A 13,734-nucleotide genomic window follows, 5' to 3' on the forward strand; every position below is an offset into this window, starting at 1 on the left:
TCAACAGTACCAAAGTTCACAAAGCGCCCAGAATCATATTTAGCTCCACATGTTAACTGCATCTATAAATGTTTATTCACCACTATAGTTTAATAAACACACTTACAATTTTGACCAATGGTAAGTAAAGGCACTTTTTAGAGGAAAGACTTTAAATTAAATATTTGATATGCTGCCATCATTAAAATGCCTTGCAATAACTAAGACCACTTGAACCATTTAGTATTTGCCCACACATGAGCATATGCATGGCTACTGAAGTGATCACAGCTGTTAGTGAGAGAAGATTATAAATATAAATAACTACGTTACCTGGGTGTCTCAGCTGGTTGGGTGTTCAACTCTTATTTTCAGCTCAGGCCCTGATATCAGGGTCATGAGATTGAACCCAATGGTGTGCTCCTTACTCGGCGCAGAGTGTGCCGAGGACTCCCTCCCTGTCACCCTCTGCCACTCTCTCCTCTTCTCTCTCTCTCAAATAAATACATAAAACCTTAAAATAAAGAATAATATAAAGAACTAACCTGGGTTTTCCATTGACATGAAGACAGTTTCTCCTGAGAATGGGAAGAGGGTAAGTGTGTCTTCATAGACCATTTTGTGTTTGAAGGTATATCCAGAGAAGAAGACAGACAGGAAGTCAGTTTGTGCTCCAACACTTAGAATGTACCAGTACGCCACCTCATGCAAACAAACTGACAGCTGCAAGTTGTCAAAAACATAGCCATTGATGCCTGCAAAAAAAAAAAAAAAAAAAGGAGAACAAGACATTTTAGCTGTATCCAGATTTATTATTTGAGGTTGTTAAGATATGATCATAAATAATTATATGTTATGCCCATTACCTTATTCCCAAGAAGAAGTATTGCATTATACATTCCAAAAATGTAGGTTGTTAATACTTGATCAGCTAGGTCCCAATCTCAAACCAAGAAGAATCATAGAACTTGACCCTTCATGAAGAGGGAGGAAATGCTACTCTTTAGTAGCATGGTATTGATTTATACAATTGGAATACTGGCTGCCAATTAGATAAATGTATTATATCAATGTTAAACTTTCTGAATTTTATAACTCCATTTGGTTACGTAAGAGAATATCTGTATTCATAGGAAACACGCAATGAAGTATTAACAGATAAAAAGACAACTTGTTCTCAAATGGAAAATAAGTAATAAGTAAGCACTGGGTGTTATTCTGTATGTTGGCAAATTGGGCACCAATAAAAAATAAATTTATTATTAAAAAATAAAAGTAACTCTATAGAGAAAAAAGAGAATGATAAACCAAATATAGAAAAATATTAAAAATTAATGAATCTGGGGAAAGGGTATATGGGAGTTCTCTATACTATTTTAGTAGAATTTCTGTTAAGTTTGAAATTATTTCTAAATTAAAAAGCTAAACAAAAGTAACACGGACTTTATAAAGGGAATTGTTTCTGAAAGCCTCTACTATACATCTATCCATCCACCAATTCAATAAATATTTGTCTATTCTGCAGGGTGGTGGTCCAGAAATCAACTAAGCAATGCTCAGACTCTAGCTTAGTACAACTAATCGAGAGTCAAAATTTCTTGCCTTAAAAAGCATTAAAAGATATTATAAATCTATTGTAATTAAAGGTGTGATAATATGCAGGTTTAGATGAATATATCAGTCAGAATATAGAGTCCAGAAAGAGACACAGATATAAATGGGAATTTAATACACCATGAAGGCAGCATTTCAAACAGGTAGCAAAACAGAATGAGCTATTGGTAAATGCTGATGGGAAATATGTCTATTGATAGGGAACCACAAAAGACCCTGAATAGCCAAAGCAATCTTGAAAAAGAACAAAGTTGGAGGCATCACATTTCATGATTTCAAGCTATGTTACAAAGCTGTAGTAATTAAAGCAATACAGTACTGGCATAAAAATAGACCTATAGACTAATGAAGCAGAAGCAAGAGCCCGGAAGTAGATCCTTAACTATATGGTCAACTAATATTTGACAATGTAGTTAAGAATACTCAATGAGGTGGGCACCTGGGTGGCTCAGTCAGTTAAGCTCTGCCTTTGGCTCAGGTCATGATCCCAGGCTCCTAAATAAAATCTTCAAAAAAAATTGTTAAGAATACTCAATGAGGAAACGGTAGTATCTTCAATAAATGGTGTTGGGAAAACTGGATAACCACATGGAGAGGAATGAAATTGAACCCTTACATTACACCACACACAGAAATTAACTTGAAATGGATTAAAGACTTAAACAAAAGACCTGAAACTGTAAAGTCCCTAGAAAACATAGGGAAAAAGCTCTTTGACATTGGTTTTGGCAGTGATTTTTTGGATATTACACGAAAAGCAAAAGCAACAAAAGAAAAATTAGTAAGTAGAGTTATATCAAACTAAAAAGCTTCTCACAACTAAAAAAAAAAACAATAAACACCATGAAAAAGCAACCTAAGGAATAGGAGAAAAAATTTGCTAATCATTTATCTGATAAGGGGTTAATATCCAAGATATATAGAGAACTCATATAATTCCATATCAAACAAATCTGATTTATAAAATGGGCAGAGGAACTGAATATAAATTTTTCCAAAGACATACAATTAGTCAACAGGTACATGAAAAGGTGCTCTGCATTAACCATCAGGGAAATGTGACCATCAGTGAAATAAATCAGAGAAAGCCAAACACTGTAAGTGGAATCGAAAAAGGCTGAACTCATACAACCAGAGTAGAATAGGTGGTGGCCGGGGTGGGGGATGCGGGAAATGGGTAGATGTTGGTCAAAGGGCACAAACTTCTAGTTGGAAATGGCTCTCTTTCCTGGCGCTGCTCTAAGGGTGGGCTGCATGCCCACAGGGGGAGTGCTTCTGGGGCACCCCTGACCCAAGGCTCAAGTTCTCCAAGTTTTAGCAATTATGTATAGGACATCTAGAAATATTCATGGGCAGGTTTTTATGTGAACCTAAGTTTTCATTTTTCTAGGGAAAATATCCAGGAGGTGTACTGCTGGACTATAGGCTAAGTACATGTTTCATTTTATTTTTGTAAAGGTTTTATTTATTTATTTGACAGAGAGAGAGAGAGAGAGCTTGAGCACAAGCAGGGGGAGTGGCAGGCAGAGGGAGAGGGAGAAGCAAGCTCCCCTCAGAGCAGGGAGCTCGATGCGGGGCTCAATCGCAAGACTCTGGGATCATGACCTGAGCCGAAGGCAAATGCTTAACCCACTGAGCCACCGGGTGCCCCGATGTTTGACTTCATAAGAAACTGCCAGACTGTCTCCCAGAGTGACTATACTACTGCACATTCCCACCAGCAGTGCGAAGGCTCCTGTTGCTCTGGACTCTTGCTAGCATATTTAATATTGTATGTTTTATTTCAGCTATTAAATTAGCCTCTCACTGAGGCTTTTTTTAAGTAGTCTCCATGCCAAGCATGGAGCCCAATATAGGGCATGAACTCATGACCCTGAAATCGAGACACAGCGGAGATTAAGAGTCAGACACTTAAATGCTGAGCCACCCAGGTGCCCCCTCATTCAGGTGTTATTTTTTAATTTTTTAAGATTTTATTTATTTATTCGTGAGAGACCCACAGAGAGAAAGAGAGAGAGAGAGAGAGAGAGAGAGAGAGAGAGAGAGAGAGAGAGGCAGAGACACAGGCAGAGGGAGAAGCAGGCTCCATGCAGGGAGCCCGACGTGGGACTCGATCCTGGGATTCCGGGATTACGCCCTGGGCTGAAGGCAGGCGCTAAACCGCTGAGCCACCCGGGCTGCCCGCACTCAGGTTTTAATATGCATGTCCTTAATATCTAATGATGTTGAGTATTCTTTCAGGTACTTATTTACATTCCATATATCTTCTTTGGTGATGTGTCTCTTCAAATCTTTTGCCCATTTTTAAGTTTCTTTTTTGTTTGTTTGTTTGATTGTTTGGTTTTTTTACTGCTGACCATGACCATTCTGATCTGTGATTTGCAAATACTTTCCACTGATCTGTAGCTTCTCTTTTCATTCTCTTTAACAGTATCTTTTGTAGAGCCAGGTTTTTTATTTTGATGAAATTCAATTTATCAATATTTCCCTTCTACGGATTTTTTAAAAAGATTTTATTTATTTGACAGAGAGTGAGAGAGCACAAGCAGGGGGAGCAGCAGACGGAGAGGGAGAAGCAGGTTCCCCCACCCCAAACAGAGATCATGATGTGGGGCTCCATTCCAGGACCCTGGGATCATGACCTGAGCCGAAGGCAGACACTGAACCCACTGTGCCACCCGGCGCCCCTGGATGTTGATTTTAATGTCATTTATCAGAAGTCGTCTTCTAACTCTAGGTCTTGGTTCTACATTATACATTTAGATCTATGATCCATTTTGAGTTAATCTTTGTTTAACTGTGAGGTTTATGTCAAGGTTCATATTTTTGTATATGGTTGACCAATTGTTCTAGAACTATTCGTTGAAAAGACAACCCTTTCTCCATTGCATTGTTTTTGTCTTTGCCAAAGATCAACAGGCCATGTATATGTGGGTGTATTTCTACACTATTCTATGTCACTGATTTTTGTCAATACACTGCTATCTTGATCGCTGCAGCTTTATAGTAAGTCTGGAAATCAGGTAAAATGAGTCTTCCAACTTAATTTTTCTTTTTCAAACTTGTTTTGGCTTATTCTAGTTTCTTTGCCTTTCCATATAAATCTTATGATATGCTTTTCTCTATCAAATAAGAAATCTTACTTAGATTTTACTAAGAATTCCATTAAATCCTTAGATCTATTTGGGGAGGGCTGACATCTTTACTGAGTCTTCCAATCTGGGAATATTGTAAGTCTTTCAACATTGTATGTTTTTTAAATTTTCTTACATCAATGTCTGGCAATTTTCAGTGTATGGATTTTCTACATTTTAGATTTGTGCCTATTTGAGCTATTGTAAATGGTATTTTTGTCATTTATGTTTCCAATAGTTTGCTGTTGGTATATAGAAATATGGCTGACTTTGGTATGTTGACCTCACATTCTGCAATGAAGCTAAACTCACTTACTAGTTCTAGGAGTTTTCTTGTAGAGTTCTTGAGGTTTTCTATGCAGATAATCATGTCATATTTGGTTTCATGTCTTCACTTTAATAGGCATGCTTTTAAATCTTCTGGTTTCCTTCCCCAATTTACCCGCTGCCAACTACTTTTCAGAGTTCTCAGCTGCTTCATGCATTCTGTTACAGATTTGTTGTCATTCAGTGGGATAGACAGGGTAACATGTGCTTATTTCATCTTAACCAGAACCAGAAGTCCAAATGGCATTATTTTTAGTTTTAATGGTTTCAATCACATTGGTTTCAAAATACTGTACTAGTTATGCAGTAGCATTAAATAAGAATACCCTCATACTTAAAAGCCCACTGGTAATAGCTGTCTTATAATTCTGCCAGTCTGATAGGTATAAAGTGTTATAGCACGGGTATTCTATTTTGCATTTTCCTGTAGTGAGATTGAATTTTTTTGGAAAGATTTATTTATTTATTTTTGTGGGGGCAGGGAAGGGCAGAGAGAGATAAAAGGGAAAAACTGAAATAGACTCCGCACTGAGCTGGGAGCCTAACATGGGGCTTGATTTCACGGCCCTGAGATCATGACCTGAGCCAAAACCAAGAGTTGGATGCTTAACCAAGTGAGCCACCCTAGCATCCCTGAGAAAGAAATTTTTTTAAAAAAGAAATTTTTTAATCACATTTTTGACCATTCTGATTTGTGTGTATATATTTTGTAATAGGTTTAATTGTGCTCCTGCCCAAGTTCATATGTTGAAGTTCTAACCTCTAGTGTCTCAGAATGTGACTGTACTTAGACATAGGGTTTTTAAATAAGTAATTAATTAAAATGAGGTGTTAGGGTGGGCCCAAACCCTATATGACTGCTGTCTTATTTTTTTTAAGATTTACTTTATTTATTTGAGAGAAAGTGGGGGCAGAAGGAGACAGACAGACAGAGAGAGAGAGAGAGAGAGAGAGAGAGAGAGAGAAACTTAAGCAGACTCCCTGTTGATGGTAGAGCCAATGCTGGGCTCAATCCCCAGACCCTGAGATCATGACCTGAGCCAAAGGCAGATGTTTAACTGACTGAGCCACCCAGGTTTCTTCCAAAAAAGTGCATTAACATTTTTTTTATTTTAGTTTTAAGTAATATCTACATTCAATGAGGGGCTCAAACTTACAACCCTGAGATCAAGAGTTGCACATTCTACCAACTGGGCCAGCCAGGCACCCTGAGTACATTTTATATTAATGATGGATTATGCATATTTGGGTAAGTGAAAGTTGTGTCTGATTTATCCTTTAAAAATAAAGTTCTCTCAATATTTGATGCCTTCTACAAGAAAAAATATATATACATTATATGATCATTTTTATGCATTTATATAAAATTGTATATGTTCATATATAACAATATTTTAAAAGATTTATTTATTTTAGAGAGAGTGTGTGAGAGTGTGGGGAAATGGGCAGATGGAGAGGGAGAAAAAATCCCAAGCAGATTCCCTGCTGAGTGCAGAGCCTGACAAGAGCTTGATCCCAGGACTCTGAGACCATGACCTGAGCGGAAACCAAGAGTTGGATGTTTAACCGACTTGAGCTACCCAGGCATCCCCATGTAGCAATTTAAAAAAAATATTTTATTTATTTATTTGACAGAAAGATAGACGAGAGACAGAGCATGTGTGCACACAAGCAGGGGGAGCAGCAGATAGAGGGAGAGGAGAGAGAAAGAGGCAGGTTCCTTGCTGAGCAGGGAGCCCGATGCAGGGCTCGATCCCAGGGCTCCAGGACCATGATCTCAGCTGAAGGCAGGCACTTTACTGACTGAGCCATCCAGGCGCCCCACAATTTTTAAGAAACTATGACTCTTGCATGCCATATAAATTAATCCACTTTCTGAACATCGTTTTGGTGGCTTCAATTTTCTTTTATCCATTACCCACTGAATTTGAGTGCTGCTTTACTTACTGTGCATGATGTTAGAGAGTTGGAACTCTGGGTCATGGGGCTGCACTACATCTGCATTGGGGAGGAAGCGCTGCATATTCTCTGGGAGGTACCAGCTTCGATTCTCATCAAATACAGAAAACAGGATGACATTTCTCTTGTCTGACATCATCTGTTAATTATACATATTGAAAGAAATAAATGCTATTAGTATTGTCCCTTAAGAATTAGTAGTCTACATGGAAGTGATGGCACGCATGTGATATAGCTGTATTGAATCCTTTGGTTCAATTCCAATTTCTCCCGAGGCTCACTATTATGTACATAGCAGGGCCAGGGAGTATGTGGGTGCTACAAGCAGTGGGTAATACCTTTAGAGTAAATGTATCCTCAGGGCAAGAGGGTGACTAGACCCACTAAACTTAGTTTCTTCTGGACCTAAGGCTATATGCCTGCTGAGGTTCTAGTACAGTCTGTACCTCATTTCGCCCACGTTCAGATTAGTGGATTCTCATTCTCTAAAGATGCAAGTGATTATTCAGTGTTTTTCTTAAATAAGTTACTCAAGTCAAGCAAGATTAATGCCTTTCCTAAACTTCCATCTGGCAAGTACCTTTCCACAAAGCAATCAATCTATAAAAAATTAAAAATAGAAAACAGAAATCAAATAACAAAGTTAAAATGGACCATAAGATGTCAACTAACACTAATATCTTAAGTTTTCTGTTTAAAAAGTTTAAAGTTCTTTTCAGAAGAGCAGTTTGTATATGAACTGAAGTTATGAATTAGTCACATACTAATTGAATGTGTTAAAACTTCATGTATAAACTTCATTAATATGTATAAATTTCATTTTGCATAACCTAGCACTACAGAAACCAAAATGCTGAGGGGAAGAGATTGGAAAATATAGAGGTACATTCAGTCCTCTTCCAAAAAGCTGAGAAAAACTATAATTAGGAAACATTTGTCAGGACAGATACTTGCTCAAATTTATGTCTTTTTGGGTTTCCATGCCACATGTTTTCAAATTCACGTGTTTTCCTCTCTAAACCCAAGGAAAGGTTTTCAGACTAGTAAAAATTCTATGTAATATAAATAACCAAACTGACATGTAGTCAAGCCTCAGCAATATGGCAATGAGTTATTCTGATCTAAGCAATGAGTTTTTGAGAAGCATTAGGTTTTTCTTTTTTTAAGAAAGGGTTTTATTTATTTATTGGGTTGGGGGTGATAGAGGGAGAGGGAGACAGAATCCTAAGCAAACTATGCACTGAGTACAGACCCTGATGTGGGGCTTGATCTCACGACTCTGAGATCAGGACCTGAGCCAAAATCAAGAGTTGGATGCTTAACCGACTGAGCCACCCAGACATCCCAACTTTAGGCTTTCCTTATTCAGAGAATTTAACTTTATTTTTTAAAGCAGTATAAGTGCTCTAAATTCTAAGCATTTCTGAAATATTTTATATCTTTCCCTGTATTTTGCTCAACAAATATTTATTCAATTTCTACTACATGCTAGATACTGCAGGTATGTTAATTTTGAGGTGTCTCTGAGTCACCCATGATGAGATGTCGAGGGGAGAAGTCTACACTTTGATATAGATCTGTGCGTCATCTAAAATGAGTGATAGTTCAGCATGTAAAAATGAGCAAGATCACCTACAGAAAGTGGAAGTTTAAACTTTACAAAATTTTTATTTATCTAAGTAATCTCTACACCCAATGAAGGGCTCAAACTCATGACCCTGGGATAAAAAGTCAGATTGCTCTTTCAACTGAGCCAGCCAGGCACCCCCAGAAAGTGAGATTTTAGACTGGGAATGAGTATTATAGAAATATTCTAGAGCCCATGCTCTCCTATCTAGCTAGCAGACAAGTTTATTAAACTAAACTAAATTCAATAACACCTGTGAGAAACCCAGCTCATTTCTTTTATTGGCCAATACTGCAGGCTATTGTATTTTCTGCAGGCTATAGGGGGATGTATGCTGAGAGTATAGGAAATATCTGGAAGTTCATATGCATCATCAGTCCATCAAACCGAGAACTTCAAAAGAGAACTCACCTGGTTTCCTCTTTGATCTACAGATTCTTTGTAGCAGATGAGAAGAGGGCCAATGAGTCCTGAAGCTAGATCTCTCTCCAGATTAATGAAGCTTGAGTAATATCGGGTCAGACACCGAGGATCTGATTTAGTTGGTCCATCTTCTACGGTCACTGTCCATTTATACTTGAATATCTCTCCCGGCAGAACTGGCATATCTTTCAAATGTTTCACACCTACCCACAAAATATCTTGATTAGAGTATAACAAGCCACATATTGGTAAATCATGTTGTTATTTCAAGGGCTTTACAAATTTTTATTTTATTTTATTTATTTATTTTATTTTATTTTATTTTATTTTATTATTTATTCATGAGAGACACAGAAAGAGAGAGGTAGAGACACAGGCAGAGGGAGAAGCAGACTCCACGCAGGGAGCCTGACGTGGGACTCAATCCCGGGACCCCAGGATCACGACCTGGGCCAAAGGCGGCGCTAAACCACTGAGCCACCCGAGCTGCCCTACAAATTTCTGTGTACATGTGGAGTTTGTCAATAAATTGAACTAAGTTTGCACCTAGTATAAGTTTAAGATTCACACAATTGTTTTATAATAAAAGCAAGTTGAGGGATTCAAGTTATATTACAAATCTACAAGGATCAAAACAGTATGGTAGCAGCACAAAAACAGATATAGATCAATGGAACAGAATAGAAAACCCAGAAATGAACCCACCACTATATGGTCAATTAATCTTTGACAAAGCAGGAGGGAATATCCACTGGAAAAAAGACAATCTCTTCAACAATGGTGTTGGGAAAACTGGACAGCCACATGCAGAAGAATGAATCTGTACCACTTTCTTACACCAGACACAAAGATATTCAAAATGGATTAAAGACCTAAATGTGAGATAGGAATCCATCAAAATCCTAGAGGAGAACACAGGCAGCAACCTCTAAGGTCACCTATAGCAACCTCTTATTAGATATGTCTCCTGAGACAAGGGAAAGAAAAGCAGAAATGAACTATTGGGACTTCATCAATATAAAAAGCTTCGGCACAGCAAAGGAAATAGTCAACAAAACTGAAAGGCAACCTATGGAATGGGAGAAGATATTTGCAAATAAAATTTCCAATAAATTGTTAGTATCTAATTGATAGACCTTATAAAAGTCAATCAACACCCCCCCAAAAAACAAACCATCCAATCAAAAGATGAGCAGAAGACATGAATAGATATTTTCCCAAAGAGGACAGCTAGATGGCCGACAGACACTGAAAAGATGCTCATTGTCACTTATCATCAGGGAAATATAAATCAAAACTATAATGAGATATCCCTCATACCTGTCAGAGTGGTTAAAATCAACAACACAAGAAACAACAGGTGTTGGCAAGGCTTCAGAGAAAGGGGAACCCTCTTACACTGTTGGTGGTTATGCAAACTGTTGCAGCCACTCTTGAAAACAATATGGAGGTTCCTCAAAGAGTTAAAAGTAGAATTCCCCTACAAGCCAGCAACTGCACTAGTAGGTATTTACTCAAAGAATACAGACATAGTGATTTGAAGGGGCACACGCACCCCAATGTTTATAGCAGCAATGTCCTCAACAGCCAAAATAGGGAAAGAGCCCAAATGCTCATTGACAGATGAATGGATAAAGAAGACATGGTGTGTGTGTGTGTGTGTATAAATAAAATGGAATATTACTCAGCTATCAACAAGAATGAAATATTGCCATTTGCAGCAACGTGGATGGAATTAGAGTGTATTATGCTAAGTGAAATAAGTCAGAGAAAGACAAATACCATATGGTATTTCTCTCATATGTGGAATTTAAGAAACAAAACAAGCAAAGGAAAAAAAAAGAGAGAGAGGCAAACCAAGAAAAAGACTCTTAATTATGGAGAACACACTGATGGTGACCAGAAGGGAGGAGGGGGGGAATGGGTGAGACAGGTGATGGGGACGAAGGAGGGCACCTGTTGTGATGAGCAAAGGGTGATTTATAGACGTGTTGAAGCACTATATTGTGCACCTGACACTAATATAGCACTGTATCCTAACTGGAATTTAAATAAAAACGTAAAGGAACTAAATAAATAAGAACTGAATAAAAAGTTTATATCTTGATAATCTGTAATTCATTTAATTTTGTTCAAGGTACATTGTTTTTAAATGCCTTATAAATTTCTTGTACAAAAAAAAGGTCAGGGGTGGCCCTGGGTGGCTCAGCGGTTTGTGTCACCCTCAGTCCAGGGCATGATCCTGGGGACCTGGGATGGAGTCCCGCATCGGGCTCCCTGCATGGGGCCTGCTTCTCCCTCTGCTTGTGTCTCTGCCTCTCTCTCTCTCTCTCTCTCTCTCTGAGTCTCTATGAATAAATAAATAAAATCTTTAAAAAAGGGCAGTCCAGGAGATTTTTGCTAGCATGTTAGAGTTGAAATGAGCAGGTCTGTCCACTATTACACAGAAACAATAGATAATAATATTATTAAATGTTTATAATAAAATCTATGAAGAAAAAATCTCAAGTGCTTAAAAAATAGACCTCAAAACCAGAGTAGTAAGCTATAGTTGGTAACCCAGTTGATCATGAGAATTTCGGGCATGAATATATGCCAAGGGACTGCTTACTGGACTTTCAACTCACATATTGTATAAAGAGATGCGGTATCTAAAATATGCTGCAATGAACATAGAGGTGCATGTATCTTTTCAAATCAGTGTTTTCATTTTCTTTGGGTAGATATTCAATACTAGAATTATTGGATCATATGGTAATTGAATCTTAAATTTTTTGAGGAACCTCCATACTGTTTTTCATAGTGGCTATACCAATTTACATCCCCACCAACAGTATATGCAGGTTCCTTTTTCTCCACATCTCACCAACACTTGTTATTTCTCTTCCTTTTTATTTTAGGCCTTCTAACAGGTGTAAGGTGATTTCTCACTTGGGTTTTGATTTGCATTTTCCTGATGTTTAGTGATGTGGAGCATCATTTCATGGGTCTGTTGGCTTTCTGGAGGTCTATTCTTTGAAAAAAATGTCTTGGGATCCCTGGGTGGCGCAGCGGTTTGGCGCCTGCCTTTGGCCCAGGGCGCGATCCTGGAGACCCGGGATCGAATCCCACATCGAGCTCCCGGTGCATGGAGCCTGCTTCTTCCTCTGCCTGTGTCTCTGCCTCTCTCTCTCTCTCTCTGTGACTATCATAAATAAAAAAAAAAAAAAAAAAAGAATCATCTAAAAAAAAATGTCTTCACGTTCTCTGGCCATTTTTTAATTGGATTGCTTATATTTTTGGTGTTGAGTTGCATAAGTTCTTTATATATTTTGGACATTAACACTTTATCACATACGTCATTTGCAAATATCTTCTCCCATTTAGTAGTAGGTTGCCTTTTTGTTTTGTTGACTGTTTTTTTCCCTGTGCAAAAGTTTTTTAGTTTAATGCAGTCCCAATAGTTTTTAAAAAGATTTTATTTACTTATTCATGAGAGACACACACGCGTGCGCGCACACACACACACACACACACACACACAGGCGGAGACACAGGTGGGAGAGGGAGAAGCAGGCTCCATGCAGGGAGCCTGACGTAAGACTCGATCCTGGGACTCCAGGATCAGGCCCTGGGCCAAAGGCAGGTGCTAAACTGCTGAGCCACCCAGGGATCCCCAGTCCCAATAGTTTTTGTTTTGCTTTTGTTTCCCTTGCCTGAAACTCAACTCAAAAACACAAGAAACAACAAGGACTGGCAAGGATGTGGAGAAAAAGGAATCTTCTTGCACTGTTGGTGGGAATGCAAAGTGGCATAACCACTGTGGAAAATAGTATGGGGGTTCCTTAAATAATTAAAAATGAGATTCCCATATGATCAGTAATTCCATTACTGAGTATTTATCCAAAGAATATGAAAATACTAAATCAAAAAGATACATGCAGGGATCCCTGGGTGGCGCAGCAGTTTGGCGCCTGCCTTTGGCCCAGGGCTCGATCCCGGAGACCCAGGATCGAATCCCACGTCGGGCTCCCGGTGCATGGAGCCTGCTTCTCCCTCTGCCTATGTCTCTTTCTCTCTCTGTGACTATCATAAATTAAAAAAAAAGTTAAAAAAAAAAGATACATGCACCCTTTTGTTTATTGCAGCATTATTTACAATAGCCCAATTATGGAAGCAGCCCGAGTGGCCATCAATACATGAATGGATAAAGAAGATGTCACACACACACACACACACACACACACACACACACAATGGAATATCACTGCATAAAAAGAAATAATCATGCCATTTACAATGACATGAATGGAGCTAGAGGGTGTAATGCTAAATGAAATATGTCAGTCAGAGAAAAAAATACAATGTGGCTTCACTCATATGTGGAATATAAGAAACAAACGAGCAAAGGAAAAGAGGGAGAGAGGCAAATCAAGACACAGACTCTAACTATGGAGAACACACTGATGCTCACCAGAGAGGAGGTGGGGGGGAGTGTGGGAAATAGGTGATGGAGAGATAAGGACACTTGTCCTGATGAGCTCTGGAGGGTCTTATGGAAGTGTTGAATCACTACAGCATACACCTGAAACTAATATAACAGTGTATGTTAACTATACTGGAACTAAATTTAAAAACTAATAACAAAAATAAAGTCAAAACAGCATTGAGGTACTGCTTTCCACCCACCAG

The 13,734-nt window shown here is 38.4% G+C and overlaps 1 protein-coding gene across 2 annotated transcripts in view; it reads right to left on the bottom strand.

The window, feature by feature from the left end:
• F8 (coagulation factor VIII) overlaps window positions 1–13,734 on the bottom strand; it is a 150,698-nt gene that overhangs the window by 70,610 nt on the left and 66,354 nt on the right. For both annotated transcript variants that reach the window (XM_055338504.1, XM_055338503.1), the window contains 3 exons: window positions 9,052–9,266; window positions 7,002–7,152; window positions 525–734 (listed from right to left, as the gene is read on the bottom strand). In XM_055338504.1, coding sequence (XP_055194479.1) covers window positions 525–734; window positions 7,002–7,152; window positions 9,052–9,266 — 576 coding nt within the window. The remainder of the gene's footprint in view (window positions 1–524; window positions 735–7,001; window positions 7,153–9,051; window positions 9,267–13,734) is intronic.

Source organism: Nyctereutes procyonoides, unplaced genomic scaffold (genome assembly GCF_905146905.1).
Source record: "Nyctereutes procyonoides isolate TBG_1078 unplaced genomic scaffold, NYPRO_anot_genome, whole genome shotgun sequence".
Taxonomy (NCBI): Eukaryota; Metazoa; Chordata; class Mammalia; order Carnivora; family Canidae; genus Nyctereutes; species Nyctereutes procyonoides.